Genomic DNA, 21222 nt, shown 5'->3' with positions numbered 1-21222 from the left:
GAATCTCTAAATTTGGGTAGTTTTGAATGCCACTTTCCATGCTAATAAGAACAAGCTAAATTTGAAAGCCATCCTCTTCTGCTGTAACTGTGCTCCTAAAGTCAGAAATGTTGAATGTGTAGGGATTATGCAAGAATCAAATATTTATATAATTTGTAATTTAGTTGTAATAATAATCTCACTTTTAATGTGTTCTTAATGATTATTATACATTTCTTTTGTAGTCTTTGGTTTCTATCAAACTGGACGTGTCAAACCAAGTGTCAGAGTAAGATCATTTGTGACCTTTCTATTGCCTAATGAAGTGCAGCTGTGTATATGAAATAAAATATTTCAGTGAAACAACTGTTGCTCATATAACTGTATCTAAAACTTGAATTCGCACGATTCTTGAAATCTGTTGCAAAATTATTTCATAGGGCAGGTGTTTTGATACCAGTTAGTCACCTTGAAATTGGAATTCGCTGCCTGAAACCAACAAAAAGCAATTATTACAAAATATATTATATAAATGAAAAAAAATATTGAATGGCAACAGCTTTTGGGCTGTGCAGTTTAAATTGGGGGAAAGTTCATGTGCTGTCCTTCAAAAGCCAAACACGTTTTGTCTTCGATGGCCGTTGTTGAGATCTGCACAGCCTAAAGTCATGTGGTTATTGTCCTAGTGTTTATAATCCAGCTGAAAGTCGGGCTCCAGTGTGACAGACACAACACTAGAGAGATAGGAAGAAGAAAGTTCTGCACTGGAGACCTTGCAGTTGAACGTGTAGGAAACAAGTCATCTTTAAGCAGGAAAAGGAACGTATTCAGATGTAATAAAATCACGTTCTGCCACCGCTTTGTAAAGTTCCCAGAGAAAGGCGCTGCTTGGAGCCACCGCGCTCTGCCTCTCGCAGTCTGGCACTGGGGAGATTCCTCCCCGCTCCACCAGCACTGTCACATTACTATTATTAGTTGATCGCTCTCCATGTGCCATAAACCGACCCGGGACCTGACGGCCGTAGGTATAAAACCTCCCCGCGGGCCGGGCCGGGCCAGGGCCGGCGGAGCTGCGGTGCCCGCGCTGAGCGGGGCCGGGCCGGGCTGCGGTGAGTGCGGGCTGAGCCCGGCCGGGGATCTCCGGGACGGGGCCGAGAAGGACCGCGGAGCGCTGGAGCAGCGCGGGCAGGCCCGGCCCGGGCGGTGGGTCGGTGGGTCCCCGAGTCCTCCGTGTCCCCCGGCCCGGCCCGCGGAGCCCCGCTGACCTGCGGCAGGGCCGGCACGGCCAGCACCGCGCCAGCCGCCCCGGTTATTTATAGCCCCGCGCCGCTTCCAGCCCAAAATTAGCCTGTTGGCGGGGCCGTTGCCCGCAGGGGGGTCTGGCAGCGCGGCCGGGCTGCGCCCCCCGCGCGGATCGGCGGGCGAGGGGCCGGGCACGGCGCGGATGGCGGGGCCGGGCCGGCGGGGGCAGCTGCCGCGGCGCGGGGATCGCCTGGAATGCGGGCGCCGGGCGCGCGCCGCGACTTTTATGGAAACTTGCGGCGGCGGCGGCGGCCGCAGCCAAGGGGCGCTCGGCAGCGCAGCCCGCCCGGAGCGCCCCGAGCCGCAGCGCGGGCAGGCGCAGGTAAGAGCGGCTCCGCCACCGCCGCCGCGGGGCTCCGCGGGCTCGGCTCCCCCGCCCCGCTCCCCGCCCTGCCGCCCGCAGCCCGCCCCGCTCCCCCGGCGTGCGGCGAGGCTCGGGCCGCCCGCCCGCCCCGCTGACCCCGCTCCCCTCGCTCCCCTCGCCCGGACCCGCCGCGGCAGCGCCGTCTCCTCCCGCCGCCCCCTCACGGCCCCGCGCGGCGCCCCCGGGGCGGCCGGGCCGAGCACAGCCCGCGGCTCTGGGGGCAGCGGCCCCTTCGCACCGCGGAGCCGCCGGGGAGGGACCCCGGGCTGGGGCGGCAGCCGCGGGCAGCGCCGGGGCGATGTCGCTGCAGCCAGGCGGGAGCGGGGCCGGGAGCGCCGGGCAGGGGCTCCGCACGGCCCGGGCCCCCCTCACGGCCCGGGCCCCCCTCACGGCCCCCTCACGGCGGGCCCGGGCCCGGCGGGTGCGACCGCAGCAGTTTAACCGCAGCCCCGCAGCGGGGGTTGTGTCCCGGCGGAGCGGGCGCTCCTCGGCCCCCCGGCCGCGATGGGCGGCGAGAGCGGGGTGAGCGGTGCGGGCAGCTCGTCTGGGCTGTGCGGTCCGTAAGAGTTACTTTGAAATCCCGTAAATGCCTGGTTTTCGCAAACCGCGCGTCTGCACGTTCAGAGCAGTTCCGTTCTGTCGGTGTGGTTTTCAGCTGAGTGCGTCCCTTGGTTCTGCTTCACCCTGAAGGGATGGCTGTAAGACAGCGTGGGTTGGAAGAAAATATTGGGCTTCTGTGACAGCTTACAAACTGTTTATTACCATGTTTGTTTTAGGTAAATAAGAACTTCTGTTAATGCAATAAGCATGCTTAATGAAACGTGTTAATTCAAACATTAACCAGCAAGTAGCTGTATGGTAGAAAACAAGTACTCTTAACCTTAGATCTCGGGTCTTAAGAGACCTTAAATCTCTTAGAAAATTGACCAATGAAATTAAATTGTAAAGTAATAATTAGTCTTATAAGAGGGCCAAGTGTAGTAATTAAGGAAGATGCAGAAGTATGAGAACATGCCTAGTATATGTAGAAAGACCAGTCTGAGTCAAGAGCCTATCTTGAGCTCAGGATATAAGAGCTGGGTAGATGGTTTAAGACTTTGCTAGGGAATACCTTCTCTAACTGCTTTTGGAATGTATTAGATGAGTGGTTTCCTCAGTGAACGAAGTCAGACAAGCATCTGCCATAGTTGGTTGTTCAGCTTTGGGGCCGTGTTGAAGTTGGCTGTGGGGAGGTGGAGGGCAAAGCTGATGGCACTGGGAGGGCAGGGCAGGAGGCGATGGAGGTGCCCCTTTGATATGCATCTGAGGCAGCCACAGCTGCTCAGAGGAGGGTTTTACACAGAGTGGGCTTTCACAGCACTGCCAGAGGGGGTTTGCTGAAGTGGAAGCAGCAGCACATCTCGAGGAAGGCAGGAGACCTCTCCTCTGCAGCAGAGGCACCACACGGGCCATGACCACCGTGGGGTGACCAGCCCTGTGTTCAGCCTGAGCTGGCCAGGAGGATTTCCAAGAAGAGGCAGATTGGCTGTGTCCTGTCAGTGGGGAAGGGAATATACAGATGGCAACAGTGCTTCATATCCAGTATTTTACCCCTTGTTTCAGCACCTTCATCTCTGAAGTCCTGTCAGTCCTTTCAGCAGACCTGAAATCACACTGTTGGTCCTCAGCTGCTGTGACACAGCAGGGGATGAAGGAATTATGGCGTGGGGCAAAATATGCTGATTTTTCTGTTGGGGAGTTCACAATTTACTGCCACCTGTGATTAGGACCAGCAGATACCGTGGAACATGAAGTCATGGGCCAGAAGATCCCAGCAGGATTTCCCCCTTAACAGAGCACTCTCTCATCCCCCACTACCTTTGCTCTGGAGCCTGTATACCCCATAACAGTAAGAAGAGAGCAAGGAATTAACAGATCTTTTCTACAGAGAAGGGTGATTTCATTTTTTTAGCACTTTGGACTGTGTGGCACTGTTGCATTAAGAATGTTTATAGTTACATAAAGAAACACAGGCATCCCTTGTATTAAATATGCTTTTACAGGTAACAGCATATCTGTAAGGACTATTCTATAATATGAATAGTCCTTATATGAGACTCTCAATAATATAATATGAGACTCTCAATAAATGTTGGAGTGTGATAAATTCAGAGACCTAGGAAAAGATTGTGTATGAGATTGAATTAGCTGGGGCAGTTATTGGTGAGCATTCTGGTCTTTAATTACAAAGACTTAACGAAGGAAATACAAGGAAGTGGAAGTAGTTTTGCATTTTGTATTATGGAAAATGTGAAGTTTAGACAGCTGGTGTTGATTGTCATAACTCATTGGCTTCAGTGGAGCTGACAGTTTATGCCAGCTCAGGATCTTCCCCTGTGCACGATAATTTTAGTACCTACTTCAGTATCTGTGATTTAGTACAACAACTGGTAGTGTCATTCCAGATCAGTTATAGCAAGGACATAAATGAGGAACACTTCCCCTCCTCTTTCCAGTTCTATTTAGTATTTTGTTTAATATTTTAACGCTGTGTTTTCCTCTCCTTAGTTCTCTGGCTGCAAGTAGTGAGTTGCCAGCTCTGACAATGTGGTTTTCTTATATAATGGAGTCTTCCCTGCAAGTAGATCACAAAGAGGAGACAGATGGTAAACGTAACTTGGTGCCATGAAGGGCTTATTTATAACTCACAGGACCCAGCAGGAGAGCAGGGGGCCTCCCAGAAGGAGCCATCACAGAGGAACTGGACCTCTTTTAAAGTCCTGGCTTCATAGTCCTGCTGTAAAGAGCAGTGTTCAGTCCAGGGAAATGCTGGTATTTGTTGTGTCTCCTGTGAGGATGTTAATCACACCTCTGAAAATCAAGAATTTTTTTTTAAGAAAGGGAATTTTATTATTTATGGGAAATCTGGGGGTTTTTTTAATCTGGTTAAAGCTGCACAACTTTTTTTTTTTTTTTGGTATCAATTGAGGACTCTGACCTCCTTTCAGAAATGGAAATTAATTAAATTTAAGGAGATGAATTTTAGGACTTGTGAGCCATCAAACCTGTGTCCCCTGGATGTTTTGGCTTTTTGTGTTCACTTTATTTTACCTGAATTAAGGTTTTAGGGAGGCTGCATGAAAAATTGAAAAAGTGCTGTGATCAAAACAGCACTTTTCAGATCAGATCATATCGGAGGTGATTGCTTATCATTTGCAGCAAACAAATAAGATAATTGAAAACACTTCTTTTTTTTACAGAACATTTCTAATCTGTTGCCTAGTTTCCTATGCATTATTTGTTTTGTATTAAATTTTCACTTGAACTTTGAGATTTTTTTTTTTTTGAGTGAGAAGCTTCAGTAAGGAGCTCTTACAGCTTCTCCTGAGATATGCTGATCTTGGGAAATAAAAGATGAGACTGCATCTTAAGCTTCATAATAGGAGGCAAAATAGTTTCTGAAGTATCTATACAAGTAGATTTGTGTTGCCTCAAAGAATAAGCATTACTTGTATTAGATGAGCTCTGGGGGAAAATTCTTACTGCAAAGCAAGAATACATATGTATATACACACAACTTAAAAATGTAACTGGTTCATCTCAAAAGGGAGTTAGTAGGTCAAGGTTTCTTGGGTTGGCAAATTTATTCCTGCATACTTTTGCAAAGCTATTGGCAGGTTAGGAAGTCACTGTTCTTCCATGACATGGAAGGTGTCAGGATTTTTTGATGTAGCCACTTGGGTTTTCCCAGAAAGAAGACCTGGACTGTGACCCTCTCCTGGTGATCAGGCAGATCCAAAGGAGCTTCAGGCCACAGCTGTAGTTCCTGGAGCAATGGTCACTGCCACACAAGCCAAAACTCAAGGAGTGTTCCTTTTTTTCTTAAACATTTTGGATTGTCTTCACTGCAATTTACTGCTCTGCCTCGAGGGTGCCCAAGGTGTGTCCTGCTGCTGGTCCTGCTGAGGCTTAATGGCCATGGAGAGGGATGAAAGTGCAAACATGGATGGTATCATGTTTAGCAATGCTCTGCTGCTTTATAGCCATATCTTTCAGCATCAAAGGTGCAGGTAGGATGACTTGCAGAGGCAAAATGCCACGGAGCCAGCTGGCTAACCTTCAAACATATTAAGAGCTGGTGATGCCAACAAGCTGGAAAGCAGCCCAAAGTAATAGCAGATATGGCAGCATTCCACATGGCAGGAACAGCTCTGCCATCCTCCAGGCCAACAGCCTGTTGGACTGGCACAATTTTGGAAGTTCAGACAGCAGGAATCCACAGGGAAAATTACTTCCAACATTTGCACTTTTAAAGAAAATTTCAGATTTGTTATCCCACTGTCAAGGGGTTCAGGCAATTGGAGCTATCAGGAAGGTTCAAGACAAAGTCTTGACTCATAAACATCTTCTTACAATTAACTGCACATTCTGAATCAGACATTGGAAAGGGCTGTTTTCAAAGGACTTTAAGGTGAAGCCACATCAACTGGGTTTGTTGCTGCAGTGAAGATTAGAGGTGCCCTTCTCCTGAGGTGTTCAGGTGAAATGGAATTTCTTGGGAAAGATTATCTTTGGGACTTACTTCTCTGCTCCAGCCCTGTGTGAGGGCTGCCAGGTCTCCATGTCCTGGGCTACTCCAGTGCATGGATTGCACCAGTGCATGACATTCCTTTGTTTTCTGGTGGGTTCCTGGCACTCAGGGGATTGATAGAGCACAGATAGCGGGAGCACTGCAGTCATGTTATGGTTTCTTTTCTCCTACAAGCTCTGATAGACTGGAAGGTGAAAAAAAAAAAAGGAAAGGGGGGCAAAAAAAAGAAGGAAAATCTAAAAGAAAAGACAAAGGCTTGTCCTGAACTTGAAGTGCCTTTCTGTTTGGTTCCTAATAAATACAGTGCACTTTAAAATTTCTAACAACACACCAGAGCTTGGCTCCAAGTTGGTTTGCTTTTTTTTTTTTAAATGGAAATTAAAACCCAATATCTAGAACTATATAGAGGAGTTATGAGCATGAATAGTGAATCATAAGCTTGTTCTTTTAATTACTGTGGCACACTTAGAACCTATTCATGTCTTCAAAAGCCTCAGAGGACCAAGTGAAATTGTGATACATTGATTTCAGCCTATGCAACCTTATTTACAGGAAGATGGCTAAAGCATCATTTAAAAGGAAAAGGAAGGAATATAACTACAACTGTTTCTTTCAGGTAGAAACTGAAAGCAATCTTAAAACATACCAGGTGCAGAGCACAGTACAGTAACCATGAATGACATTGCACAGAAAACTGAGGTAGGTACCTATTTTAAAGTCATCAAAGCAATGCAATAATTTACTACTGATGCTTGCAAAAGTAATAATTACAGAAAAATTGTAATAGACATTTATACTGGAATGCTGCTATTGCTGTTATTTGATAGAGTCTGTGAATTATGTTCTTACTGTTATTAGAAAAACATGGAGGGGGAAGGCAAAATAAAGGCAACAAAATATAAAGAAACTTTCAGTGTTGATGGGGTAATTCTGGACAACATGTCACCTGGTGAAAGGTGAAAAAATATGAAACATGGAATGTTTTCAGCCAGTTTTCTCAGTATTTATTACTTTATTTAGAACACTCTTGTCATCATCACTGTAAAAAAGAGAAAACTTCCCAGCAGTTCTGAGAAGTGGGAACTTCTCCTGCTGTTTGGGCACCCAGAGAGTAGCACTGGCAAAGAAATGTCCATTTGCTGTATCAGTATCAGAGTCCTGCAATCTTTGCACTTTATAACATAAAATCACTGGGATTCTCTGTTTCTCTAAATATTAAGAAAGTGAGCATGTAATGCACTGGGAGTTTGAAGTTAAGAAATACTACTATTTATTTAAAAAACTGTATATGGCTGCTGAAGTGTTGCAGAAACCCCTCATTACATATTGTGTTATACATCTATGACTTTATATCTGTTTTAAGTGTTGGGGGCAGAGGGGCTCTGGTGGCTGCTTAGGATTGAAAGCAACAATCTAAATCTGTAATTAATGTTCAAAGCCCCAGTACCTGAGAATGTACATTCACACAGTTCATATACTTGTTTTGCAGCTCTTCATTGCAATTGCTTATAGCCTAAGTTTAATGTAATGCTAAATGTTGTTTTGATTATTTTAATATTTATTGCTATTTATAGCTTAATTGATGATGGCTCATGGCACAAAGTTCCTAGTAGCAACTGCACTTCTGTTTTATGTTCTCACATTCTTTCTAATCCAATCTATCAGAATATTTCTGTCCATCTGCTTCAACTTTTCTTTTTTTTCTCTTATCTTCATTTCTTCTATATCTTCACCAAGATTCTGCTTTCTTCATCTAAACCCGTCCAAAAGTCCTATGTGCCCAAGCTTCACAAGGGCGATGTAAAGGATAAATTTGAAGCAATGCAAAAAGCAAGGGAAGAAAGAAATCAAAGGAGATCTAGAGATGAAAAGCAAAGAAGAAAAGAACAATATGTTAGAGAGAGAGAATGGAACAGGAGAAAGCAGGAGGTTGTTTTCTTTGCTAATATTTTGTGTTAATATTTGACATTCTGCCTGAAAATCTATTCACATTATTTTAAGACAATAACATTGGGATTTTATTAGTTAAAAAGACAGTTTATTTTCTGTGTTTCATCAACTAGATGAAAGAACTGCTCGCATCTGATGAAGACGATGACACCAAATTATCTAAAACAGAAAAAGGTTATGTCCCAAAACTAATAGGTAAGAGAGGCCCAACTTTAAAGTCACCTGACAAGTATTAGATGGAAGTATTTATCAGTGTATTTCACATCCACAGGGACTGTTAAAGGCAAATTTGCAGAAATGGAGAAGCAAAGGCAAGAAGAAGAAAGAAAAAGAATGGAAGAAGAAAGGAAGCGCAGAATCGAACAAGATATGATTGAGAAAAGAAAAATTCAAAGAGAATTAGCCAAAAAAGCCCAGGAGGTATGTTGATCTGATCACACCAGGCAGGGTACAATTGGAAGCAAACAGCCACAAATTAAAGTTTTGTATTGATCAGAAAGATTCAATCTTAAGATTTCTGACAGTGGTGATTTACGTGAAGCTCAGTGGGATGGAGGTGGGAAATAACGTTCAGAGACTCTTCCTCTTCACTTCTTTACAGTAAATCTTTTTTTAAGCTCTAAAACTGAGCTACAGATGAAACCAGGCAGGCAAAAATGTGGCAGGAACCAGGCACAAATTTTGGTGTCCTATGCAAACAAGAGTTTACAGTGTTTGCTAAACTAATTTGAAAATGTTTCTTATATTTTACCAACTCTTACTTTTGCTTGTAACATGAGCCAATTGTTATTTAACCAAACGACAGTAATACTTAACTTAGGTTTGAATTTGTTCTAAGAAATGAAAACTAGGAGTCAGTTTTCAGACAGTGTTTTCTACTAAGGCTTTTAACATTGTTACAACTGTGCTTTTAATGTATCTACCATATTTTTAATCTACTCTGCAAGGCAGAAGTACATACATGTAGAATTTTAGAATTAACATGAAGCAAACATTTGGCTTTGGTGGTTTTTGCTTTTGTTTGGTTTTGCCTTTGTTTGCTTTTGTTTGTATTTTTTTTGTTTGTTTTGTTTCTGTTTCACACAATTCTGGAATGCTTAAATGAAGACTCAAGTACACTTCTTAGTTCAACCCTGCCCTGTTAAAATGCTGTAGCATATTTTCTCTAGGATGTTTTATGTCATGTTGCCTCTTCCTCCACAAGCATTCCAGCCAAGGTCCAGTCCTTATCACCCCTGGGAATTTAAGTGCTACCTACATATCTCTGATACAAAAAGAATTTCCAGTTCTGTGTTTGCAACTCTAAGGCAAAGAGCCAAAGTAATGTAATCCTATGAAATTCTCATTTAATAGATTGAGGACTTTAACAATACGGGAACTGAATCAGCAGCTGAGGTAATCAGATTTTTTTAAAGAAATGTTCACCTACATTTTTATTCACTTTTGTTTTATTGTTGTAATTTGGGTTGGGAAAACTTCGAAAAGGGCACACAAATACCTGCTTAAAGTTCAACCAAGGAGCTAACAAATTTTTAGAGTATATGGAACTATATGTCTGTTCTTGAAATCAGTATATTGAATTTTGAAAAAGAGCCTGCACTGTGAATATTTTGTGGTTAGTTAAAAAGATCTAAAATGTAAATATTCAAAGCCACCAGAATCATTTGATATATATTGGTAATGATACTCTAAGTCCTCTGGCTTTGGAAAGAATCATCTTAAAAGCTCTTTGCCTTAAACTTGAAATTAAAAGGGGCTTCTGACAACATACAAATGTTTGAACACCTCACTCAGTGAACTTTTTTTTTTTTAATTGACTAATTTACCATTTGGATTTTAAGTCTTGAAAATAAATGTTTAATTTCAAAAAGCTGGGTCTAAAGGTCCTATTGTCTTTTACTAACACAAGAAGATCACACTCCTACTACAGTTTTGGAAAGCAAAAAATACCCCTCAGAATCCATTAGCTTTAACTTATTTGACAGTGTCCCTGTTAATCCCGGTATTCTGTGGAGAAAAACAAAAAAGGTAAAATGTATTTTGGCAAGTAAGTTGCAAAAATAGCTTTGAATCAGCAAATTCCTTCAAAAAACAATTACTGTGCCTGAGAAATTACAAATTGCCCTCTAGAGCCACTGGCTTATTCCAGCCACAGTATTTCCTTTACAGGGTAAATGTTAAAACTGGAAGTGGAGTGTGGTTACAGTTGCTGTGTGTTCAAAATTACACCTGTTCTTTTCCAACCCATGAGTTTTTATAACTAACAGTTAGTGAAAATATGTAAAGAAATCAAGGAGTTTCCCAGCAGTTATGTTTAAGATATAATTCAGTCTTGACACTCTTCAGCTATTACAAGAAAAGCAGTGAGTGCCACAGGCAGTTGGATTTATTCTCGTGGTTAATACTCAGTACAAGTAAATCTTTTGGAAGCTTTGGTGCACACAGGTTAAACCAGCAGTTTCATTAAGAAATGAGTTTATTTGTATGATATCTAATAAATATCTTTCTGGACAGGAAGGGGATGATTCACTCCTAGTTACAGTAGTGCCTGTGAAACCCACCAAGACACCTGGGAAGGTGAAAATAAACTGTGAGAACGCAGGAAAGGAGAGAGCAGAGGAGGAAGAAATGAAGAATGAAAACCAATCCCTGAAGGAAACCAAGTGCCTTTCATTTGTCATGGTAAACCCCCCATCCCCAAACACCCACAGAGCAGATAGTTATCAGCTTAAGATACAACTGTTTCATTTTCCTTCCCCAGGGTGAGAATGAAAGCAGTGCCCCCCCGGAGTCGGTGTCTCCTGGGAAGCTGAAGGTGACGTTTGAGGAGCTGGAGAGGCAGAGGCAGGAGAGCCAAAGGCGGCAGGCGGAGGAGGAGGCGCGGCAGCGGCTGCAGGAGGAGAGACGGGCCTTTGAGGAGGCCAGACAGCGAATGGTGAGGGCAGGGCTGCTCCTCAGCAGCATCCTGCTTTTTTCTTACTCCTCAACCACATTTCGAGCTGCTAAGAGTCTGAAAATGCCTTTTTGCAAGATGCATTTTTAGCCTTAGCTCAGTAATCACCCAGTATTTCATTGTGCTTTCCACATTCCTTTAGTCAACCCCACAAATACAGGTGCTTGAATTGTGCCAGCAATCTCAGTGGGTTTGATATCTACACTTTGTAGTCCCTTCAGCTGTAAGTCTTCCTGAGGATTACTGTCTGTTGTGTTCTTAATTAGTGCTGCAGATGTTTCAGTGATCAGGTTTTGATGCAAACATTCTGTAGGAACAGAATCCCGTTTCTTATTCCCAGATTTATTTGTCATCATGGCTGGGCTTCGCAAACAGAGATTTGGGAAGGGCTCTACCCACGTTTGTTGCATTTATTTGTAAACATATAGAAATAAACATCAATTACAACTTTCCTCTTAAGAAGAAAGGGCAAAAAAGACAGACCAGCTCAGCTCCCTCGTATATATTGACATAAACAACATACCATAAATGACTTGATTAAGTCCCCAAACTGTCAGAAATGTAGCTCACAATTCCTGGTTTATATTACTTGCAGAACCACCTCCATATGTGTTCTTTATCATGAGGCAGAGTTACTTTAGATCACCTCTAAACAGACCTCACTGTAGTTTGTTCTTGGATCACACTGAGGGAATCACACACTCACTATTAACCAAAGATCCACCAGACAGTTTAGTTCTGTATTTCCTTGTTTTTACCACACTCCATTGCCAAAAGCAATTCTCAAGTTCTGTATTTGAATACTTTTCCCCTGTGCAGTCATGATCACTGACTTTGTTAATTCATATAAAAAATTCACATACAAACAAGATTAACAAGAAATGAGGTTTTAATATTCTGCAAAAACTGGGAAAATATTATTTATAGGAATTTGCTAATTTCAACAGACTGCAGTTATTGAATGGACATTCTCAGACAAACAGATCAAGAGCACTATATTGACTATACTTCAGAAACATTCAAGAAATGTATATTCTACACAGACAAACCTAAACAAACCCAACACCACAGAACCTCCAGAAAGCTGAAACACAGAAATTCTCAACTGGTCCACACTGAGAGGGTTCTGGGTTTAGGCAGATACCCAAATTGTAGTTTACTGCTTCACCTCCACCTCCACCAAATCCCTTAACTTGTTCACACCAATAACATGGTCATTATGCCAACAATGCACCTTCTTCTTTTTGTCTGGGGTTGGGCAGCAGAGGAGGAGAGGGCAGACAATGACAGAGTGAACTCCTTGGAGTCACGAGCTGCTCTAACTGAGGTGCAGTTCCCACCCTCTGCCCTCATGTCTATGTTTTTATTTACCAACCAGTATAAAATAATGTACAAATTGTCTGCATCAAAAGAAGTCTTCTAACATGTGGCTTTATCTGCTATGCAGTGGTTGCCAAAACTGGAAGTAATAATTTTTCTCAAGTACTCTGGGGTGTCCTCTGGAGGGGGTTTGGTCTTTTGTCCTTGATTGCAGTTTGCAAAGCACAGGCTCCTCTTAGCAGGTGAGTGTCCACTGGAGACAAGCTACAGTGAGGAGATCACAGTATCTCAATTCCCTTTCTTCAGTGATGATTAAATGGCTAAAAAGAAAAGAAATAAAAATCTCAGTCTGGAATAATAGCAAAACGTTAATGAATTGATTCAGTTTTTCTATAAGACTCTACAGCATTTTTTCAACTGGTGAGAACAATTTCTATGCCAACAAAAAGACTTGATGGTATAAAGGTCTATGGAAGTGATGTAAATAAACTGAATAGGGAGTGATTTACAGTAAAGATCCAACCCCAAGATCATAAAGTAAGTACTTAACTGTCCAGCCTTTTCCTTATAACACATGGTTTGTTCTTTGAATTACACACCCAATAGATTTTTGAAAACTACAGAAGCTACATATAGGATACTGAAAATTTCCCTTCTCCCTCCCTTGGCTAAAACCAAGATTAAAATGTTTCTCTTAGGAACCAAACTCTTGCTATATTTTTTCCTCAAGGAGAAAACAACATTTATAAGAGATCAGAAAGGAATTAATGGGGTATTTATTCACTATAAAGAATATTTTTATGTTTGGGTAAGTCCTTTCTATTTTTTCCTCTCCCCCTTTCTCTGAAGATAAATGAAGGTGGGGATGAAGAATCTGAAAATTCTGTTAAAGAATTCCGCCCTGGGAAACTCAGACTGAGTTTTGAGGAGATGGAAAGACAGAGGAGAGAAGAGGAGAAGAGGAAAGCAGAGGAGGAAGCGAGGAGACGCATAGAGGAGGAGAAAAGAGCATTTGCTGAAGCGAGGAAGAACATGGTATGGGATTCTGGTTTAGTGCATGATTTCATTGGTACCTAAGATTCAAACAAACTGGAAAGAAACTCTGGCAAAAAGCTTTAAATGGAGTTAGGAATGTTTGGTTCAATTCCTTCCTTCATTAATTCCCCTCCCCACTCATTAGGAGGTGATGGGGGAACTAATCAGGTTCATTTACCCAAAATCCTCACAGAACAGTCCCTCCTCACACCCAGCCTGGAGAGATTCCAACTGATTGAGTCAAACCCAGAGATTCCATCCAATGGGTATTATTATGCCAGATGCAACCAACTTGGAAAGCAAAATGTTCTCACTAGGAGGGTTTGTTGGGGTTTTTGGGGGGAAGAGCAATTCTTTTACCAGCTCTGGGTTTCTCTCACACCTTTACAGGGTGTTCAGCAATCATCTCTTACAGCTGGAGCACAATTAATGGGATCCCAGTCAGAGCAATGAATTGTCCAGTCACCTGGGGCTCTTTAGGAAGGAAAAATGAGGAAGGCTGAACCCAGCTGACTGAAATGTAGCTTTTAAAGTATTTCAACACAAAAAGTAACTCGTGGCATTTCCCATCAGAACAATTTTCATACGGGTCTTCCTGAGATAAATGCAGATCTCTGTGACATGCAAGGACTTCTAAAGTTTGAGTTAAGATGATGCAGAAGACAAATTTTCAGGCTTAGGGCTGACATACTGACATTAGCTGAAAGCAGAGGGAGATGACCAATTTCAGAGGGTGGCAACAATATTATTTATTAAAAAAAACCCCCTAGCATGGAACTTTTAAGTGCAGTCTTCATCCTTACTCCAACCACCTCAAGTTTCAGCAGGCTTGTGGGTATAAGCCAGTTACTTACTGGTGGATATAAGGAAATACAATATTAAATCACCCAAACAGAAACTAAAAGGAAGTAGTGTTTGCTGCAAAAGGAAAGGCAGGACTGGCCAGTACACAACTGTGGAATAACCCAGTTATTTTATGAAAAGCCAGCAGAGAACTAAAGGGAAGCAAAGACATGTGTCTGGTTTTTGTTTTCTTGAGAAACACTTTTTTCAGCCTTGGTGCAGCAATAACCTCACTGATTAAACAGGGTTTAATCCATTAGCTGCAGCACAGAGACTGTGCACTGTGACTCCAGGCACTGAAAGTGGTCAGCAATTAAAAAAATTAACTGAAAATCTATGCTCCCCATCACCAGTGTGATGGCTTTCAGACTGAAACAGGGATCTCTCATCCCCATCAGTCTCGTTCTGTTAGAGACTGCAAAAAGAACCTGTCTTAGCAGAAATAGTAAAGAAAAAATTCTACTTTCTCAGTCCCTGTTTGCCCTTGGAATATTGGCTGACTGTGCTGCAAACTGGGATTGTTACAGGAATGTTTCTCACCACCAACTGTTCCCACTTTGCAGGAAAAAAAAAAAAGTATGGCCTCGTTTCACAAAATATGGCTAAAATATCGACTGACCTAACCACAGGGGTTTTGTACCTCACACAACTCATTGAATCTTTGTAGTTTTTAACCACCAATAAATTGGTTCTCTGTCTTTTCTTAAGTCAGTCACAAATACAGAGCAGCAGCTTCAGTGTTTGCTCACAGGCCCAGCTTTTGAACACACGTGGGCAAATCCTGAGTTAACACCCCTCCTGCTCCCTCAGGGTCCGTGTCTCCTTGAAGGGATGAGCACATGGAGCAGGGCATCACAAGCAAGAGTTTCATGTTTCTTTGCTAATTTAGGCAATGGTTAGCCTCCAAAAACTGTATGGCATTGTTTTCATTGAAGGAAATAGTTTACAGCTTGTTTTTGGACTTCACTTTTCCATAACACAATTTCAACGAATGTGCTCATATTACACAAAACAAATGAAGACTGGAAGGAATGGTGGGGCTGAAGTCCAACTGTGAAATTACTCAGAGGGAAAATCTGAAGGATATCTGTAGTGAATAGCAGAATTTGAGTGGGATTGGGCTAAAAAACTACTGAAAGAGCTGTGGCAAATAAAAAGGATGTGGGCAAAGTAGGTCGAGACAGGGATGTGAACTAGGATGGCATCAACAGCAGCAAAAGGTGTGGGTGACAGGGCAGTGAGCAGCAATAAAGAGAAGAGGAATTGTCAAAGACTCTCAAAAAATGTTTAGTTTCTGTTCCTTTATGAAGGTAGTCACGACACCTTCTCCAATGGAAATTTGCTGCTTTAATTGTTTCCAGCATTTGACTGATTCCTGCTGTTGGGAATGGCTGCAACTCAGGGCACACTGAGCCTTCCATGTTTGCCCCAAGGCTTTTCAAACATGCCCTGATGAAGCCCAAAGCACATCAGCTCAGAGCTGTGGGCCAGGACCCGAGCTCAGCTCACATTCACCTCCAGAACATTCCTGCTGGGACAATCTGTCAGCAAGTTTGTCCAGGTCCATGCCCAGACACACACAAGTGGAAGCTTTGGCAAGGAGTTGTTTTAACCTTCCTGCAGGACTCACACTGTCACCACTGGCCATTTTGGTAGCACACAGCTTCAGATTTTAGTCGTACTGCACTTCAGTCTGAGAAAATGTTACTTCTTCCATTCCCTGCTTTGGAAGGAATGAAAACTGCCTTTCCTAAGCCCTACCATGCTAGGAATTAGTCTGTAAGATACACCAACTGCTCCTAAACAGCCAACTAAGCCTAACCCTACTGGGAAGCCAGAGACAAGGCCAGGGAAAGGAGGAAGCCCTTCTGGTGGGTTCTATAAACCAATAAACCGGCAACAGGACTTTTATAAACTATTTGTGTACAAGATGAGTTTCTTCTGAAAATTCTGTTCAGTTCTCCTTACTGTAAATGCTAATATTACTTAATTCAGTTTGCTCCAAAGAAATGGCAGCTCTGTGTACTTCAGTGTTAAGAGCAATGACATTTAAACACTTTGTTTAATGATGGTCTGAAGGAAACAAGAATGAATTGCTTCAGATCCTAAAGGTGCATTTAGAGGGCAGAAAATACTTCATTAAAGTTTTAGCACTGTAGCTAAAGTCAAATACAACCCCCCCAAATCACTCCCTCCCACAATATTAGAGGAATGCCCACAAAATATGTCACCTGTTTATGTGACATAAATCTTTATGTCCCACAAGTGTCTGAGCAATGCTGTGGTTTCATCTCTGCATTCCCAGCAGGTGCTGGATGATGAATCACCAGAAATGTTTAAAACATTTTCTCAAGAATCCCTCGTACCTGGGAAACTGGAAATTAACTTTGAGGAGCTGCTGAGGCAAAAAATGGAAGAAGAGAAGAGACGCACAGAAGAGGAGCGTCGGCAAAAGTTGGAAATGGAAAGGCAAGAATTCCAACAGCTGAGACAAGAAATGGGAGAGGTTTGTGCATCAAACAATATGTTGAGCATGCTCTGAATAGATCATTTCAGCTAACTGTTAAAATCTCAGTTTAAGGCTGTAGCTAAAAATTTCCTTTAAGGGAAACGTTAAATAGACACGTTCAATATTGTGTGATAAGAAGGAAAAATAGAAACCCATATTTTGCAAACACTGTATATAATGATAATAACATATTTTTAACACTAATCTAACCAGGAAGATATTTTTACCTCTTGCCACCCTTAAAGTAAACAACAGTTTCAAATTTGTAATTTTTATTTTGCAGTCGCTTCTGAAAATCTCTAGAGTTTTACTAAAATAATTAGACAATATTTACTGTATTGGGAGAACAGAAATCTTTAGTTCCCAAATGAAAATACAAAACTAAAGGTAGGAAAGAGCAAAAAATCCTGCCTTTCCTCAAGGAAACACTGTGTTAACTTATGAGGAAAGAAATACAGTGGGCTTTTTCTAATTGGTGTATCAAGGGTTTGAAGACTGTCACAGTTGACTGTACAAATCACACACACGATTTGCTTGACATTCCAAATGTTTAAAACATCCCAGTCATGAGCTTTACACTTCAATTTGGCTGTGGGTGGCAATCCTTAATTATTCCCTTTTGAAAGTTCAAGGACTGTATTATTTTTTTTTTTGTTAAGCAAAGCTCAAGTGAGTAATAAAGGCTGTGGCTTGTGATGTTCTCAAGTCATCCCAGGGAAAAAGGGAGACAGAGACATCCAGCAATAATAAATCTTTACCATCAGCCAGAGGTCATAAAAGGAGGGAGAAAAATATCAGCTATTGCAGCTTCAGATGTGGTCTGACTACAGGAGCCAGAGCTGCCCTTCCTTTTCCAGCCACAACATCGTGAAATGTCATTTGCTTTTTACGGAATTAAAAGAAAAAAAAGGAATAATTTTATTGTTTAACAAAACAGCTGTGGTTTAGATGATTATTTCATATCATATTGCAAGTAAGTAGAGGTGAATTTGTGAGTCTGTGAAGGGTATTTCTTGACAGGAACTCTTGAACAAAGGGTGTTTTAGAAGATATCTTACAAGACATTTTAAAATCTTCAGCTGGTTGAGAGGTGATACAAATGCAGTCATCATGAGAACAGGGAGGACAAAAATGTTACAGGGAGAAGATCTCTGCTGATTTCTAGTAACCAAGAGAACTGTTGTGTTTTAAGATGCACCTTTCTGTGGGAGAATGGGCAGTAAAACTAATTTAGGGCCTTTTCCACCTTACACATTCTGTGATTTCTCAACAGCTGGAAGAAGAGTGTGAAACTTTTGAGCTGAGCAAAGAATATGAAGAACTAATAAAGCTAAAAAGAAGTGGTTCTATTCAGGCAAAGAACTTAAAAAGCAAGTTTGAAAAAATAGGACAGTTGTCTCAAGAAGAAATACAGAAGAAGATTGAAGAAGAGCGAGCAAAGAGGAGAGCAATGGATGAAGAAATAAGAGAAAGAGAAGCTGAAAAATTCCAGGAGGTAAGTTCATTGTGTGTATGTTAATGATATAATTAACCAGCACATTAATGATCCAGGAGGGGACTATGCTGCTGCTTTCATCAAATTTTGGTGTATTTCTAAAATGATGTTTTCCCTTCTTTCCTGTTCCCTCCTTGGATGTTGAGGATCTCTCACCAAGCATCCCCAAAGGAAACAGCACCTGGGCAAGCAGAGAGATATTTTTCTGCTCCAAGTCCTCAGTTCAGCATCTTAACCTGAGACCTGCCAGCCTGAGGGTTTAGAACATTCCCATCTGAGAATTATCCATTAGCACTTGAATTGCTTCTCCTGCTGAACTCAATTCATTCTCCACTGTATGAATTAAATCCAAACCACACCCAACCCAAACAAAACCACCTGAAGTCTTTTTATCAGGTTCACTCACTCCTCAGGGTAGAGCAGAGGAGGATGCCCACCTATCTATAGCTCAGACTGGAACCTCACACTTTTCACAGGGGAAAAAACAAGGATTGGAGCCATCAGTCTGCACAATCCACACAAGGGTCTGGGACCCACCAGCCCAGTGGGAGCTTTGGTGCCATAATTCTGTGACAGCAGCAATCCTGCCCTGGGCTCCTCTGCACAGCACTCACTCACTCCTGGGGCAGCTCAAAGCCTGGCTTTTAGTTTTGAACTTTTAAATTAATGATTGACACTAATTGTTTCTGTAAGATCAACCTTAGGGGTTGAACCTACACTACCACCATGGCATAAAACTCAAGTCACTGAGGATTCACCACTGGCACAAAGTATTAAATTTCTATATGAATAAAACTTCAGGAGTATTTTCTACCTATCATTTTTTAAATTACTTTTGCAAGTATTTTGCCCTATCCTGGGATAAACTATTACAAGACTTGATTTTAGACCCCACATTTAACAAACCTGAGAAAAAAAGCAGGATTTTGTGTGGCTTTTCTCAGTTAAAAAGAACTGTGGGAACATAAAAAATTAGTTTTACCATCGTACACATATCAAAGATAATAAATAAGTCCTGTTTTGAACGTTTTCTTCCCAAGGAGGACGATGTAGATGTGAGACCAGCCAAGAAATCCGAGGCTCCCTTTACTCACAAAGTGAACATGAAGGCCCGTTTTGAGCAAATGGCGAGAGCCCGGGAGGAGGAGGAGCAGAGGAGGATCGAGGAGCAGAAATTCCTGCGCATGCAGTTTGAGCAGAAAGAGATCGATGCAGCCCTACAGAAGGTATAAATCTTAAAGCCTCATTCCTCAGTCCTAAGTGTCATTTAACTTTGCTTCTCATTACCACTGATGACAACACTACCAGAGACACAAAAGGAACCTTTCACTTGTTTTAGCAGCTGCTGGGAATTGCTGAGGTAACATGAATAATGTAAAAATTGCATTTGGTGTTTACCCTTCATGGAATTAAATAGTTTGGGTTGGAAGGGACCTTAAAGATCATGTATTTCTGACCCCCTGACATGGGCAGGGACACCTCTCAGCAGACCAGGTTGCTCCAAGCCCCATCCAGCCCGGCCTGGAACATTTCCAGAAGAGTACAAGACACTGCTAAGAAAGGTCATGGCATCCCTTGAACAGTCTGAAAATGGAATCTACACTTGTGCCTGTATTTTACACCAAGATCCCAGCCTTATTAAAATGCATTTTACTGCCTGTTGCATTCCCAGATTCAGGGCATATGTGACCTAGTGAGGACAGGTGTGGCATTTCCCCTTCTCACAAGCACCATAACTTGTCTGTGATCAGAGATGCATCACTGGCAGTCACACTGCTATTGCCACTTTAAATGTTCTAAGTCGACTTATTTCAAAACAGAAAAGAGAAGAGGAAGAAGAAGAAGAGGGAAGCATCATTAATGGTTCTACTTGTGAAGATGAGGAGGATCAAGCTCGATCTGGAGCTCCCTGGTTCAAGAAGTCACTGAAAAACACCTCAGTTGTTGATGGCGAGCCAGTGAGATTCACAGTTAAAATCACTGGAGAACCCAAACCTGAAGTTACGTGGTGGTTTGAGGGGGAGATGTTGCAGGACTCTGAGGACTATCAGTACATTGAAAGAGGAGAAACCTATTGCCTTTACTTGCCAGAAACCTTCCCAGAAGATGAAGGGGAATATATGTGTAAAGCAGTCAACAACAGAGGCTCAGCTGCCAGCACCTGCATTCTCACCATTGAAAGTAAGAGTTAGCATTTTAATCTGCCTAATTGTCACTCTTCTTTGCATCTTTCCTGTTACCAAAACCTAATTACCTTTCTCTCTTAACCCTTCTTGTATTTTCTAGCTGATGACTACTAATGCTCTACCTTAGCTGGAATCTTTCTTCCCCTCAACTTTCTTACTGCATCATCTCTTTCTCTGATGGGGCCAACTAAAGAAAGCAAGGATATGCATTAATTTGTCATTCCTGCATCAGAATAACCTTCGAATTATGAGTGTGTCTGGATTCCCTACTCGAGGCAAAAATCAGTATTAAAGGCTAAAAAAAAAAAAAAGAATCAATGTATGAAAGATCAACAAAGGAAAAAGCTGAATTAAAATAGTGCTCCCCCATTCCAAGACCAACTGCTGCATAACAGAATAAAGCTGAATACACAACCTGGAAACCTGTGTCGTGGTGTCAGTCTGTTGGTACACTTTGCATGAGCACTGAATATTTAGGCTGTTTAACTTAATCCCAGAGGCACTGAACTGGCAAAAGGAAATACCTATTGATGATGTTCAGAAACCCAAGTGTACTGTTTTTAAAGAATAAAAGATTACCTAACTGCTCACCACTGCTGCCTTTTTCCAAAGAGCATTCATTACTTCTTGCTTTAAAATGGGCTTGTATTTAAACTGTTGTGCTCTGACCAACCCATGCAGATGATAATCCTAAAGGAAAACCATCTCCCTTAGGC

General features: G+C 42.2%; 2 protein-coding genes across 23 annotated transcripts in view; one reads left to right on the top strand and one right to left on the bottom strand.

Annotated features, from left to right (window-relative positions):
• The first annotated feature begins 1017 nt into the window (after positions 1-1017).
• Positions 1018-20928, top strand: NEXN (nexilin F-actin binding protein). 17 transcript variants are annotated; one of them, XM_051796035.1, is made up of 14 exons: positions 1018-1088; positions 6832-6914; positions 7953-8144; positions 8279-8360; positions 8437-8585; positions 9519-9560; positions 10680-10847; positions 10927-11100; positions 13288-13473; positions 16622-16822; positions 18099-18320; positions 19361-19546; positions 20141-20501; positions 20607-20928. In XM_051796035.1, exons 2-14 carry the CDS (start codon positions 6888-6890, stop codon positions 20618-20620), a joined length of 2004 nt encoding a protein of 667 aa, XP_051651995.1. In that variant the 5' UTR covers positions 1018-1088; positions 6832-6887; the 3' UTR covers positions 20621-20928. The 17 variants fall into 17 exon arrangements, with proteins under 17 accessions (XP_051651995.1, XP_051652006.1, XP_051651997.1 ...); XM_051796037.1 differs by having other exon boundaries at positions 1070-1088; positions 6836-6914; XM_051796038.1 differs by lacking the exon at positions 1018-1088 and adding an exon at positions 1493-1603 and having other exon boundaries at positions 16625-16822.
• FUBP1 (far upstream element binding protein 1) overlaps positions 11990-21222 on the bottom strand; it is a 33374-nt gene continuing 24141 nt past the window's right edge. For all 6 annotated transcript variants that reach the window (XR_007905978.1, XM_051796058.1, XM_051796059.1 and 3 more), the window contains one exon: positions 11990-12758. Coding sequence is in view for 5 of the 6 variants with exons in the window: in XM_051796058.1 (XP_051652018.1) it covers positions 12741-12758 (18 nt within the window). In the remaining variant the exon portion in view is untranslated. The remainder of the gene's footprint in view (positions 12759-21222) is intronic.

The sequence above is a fragment of the Manacus candei genome, unplaced genomic scaffold (assembly GCF_025592945.1).
Source record: "Manacus candei isolate 608988 ecotype Guabito, Panama unplaced genomic scaffold, ASM2559294v1 h1tg000044l, whole genome shotgun sequence".
NCBI lineage: Eukaryota > Metazoa > Chordata > Aves > Passeriformes > Pipridae > Manacus > Manacus candei.
Note: the sequence above shows the minus strand (reverse complement) of the source record. Positions and strands in the feature narration are given on the sequence as shown.

Excerpts from the sequence above, each read along its gene's own strand:
- NEXN (XM_051796035.1), top strand. The coding sequence starts at position 6,888 with ATGAATGACATTGCACAGAAAACTGAG. Across the intron at positions 8,361-8,436 it reads TTATGTCCCAAAACTAATAG|GGACTGTTAAAGGCAAATTT; the intron begins GTAAGAGAGGCC and ends TCACATCCACAG. Across the intron at positions 16,823-18,098 it reads TGAGACAAGAAATGGGAGAG|CTGGAAGAAGAGTGTGAAAC; the intron begins GTTTGTGCATCA and ends ATTTCTCAACAG.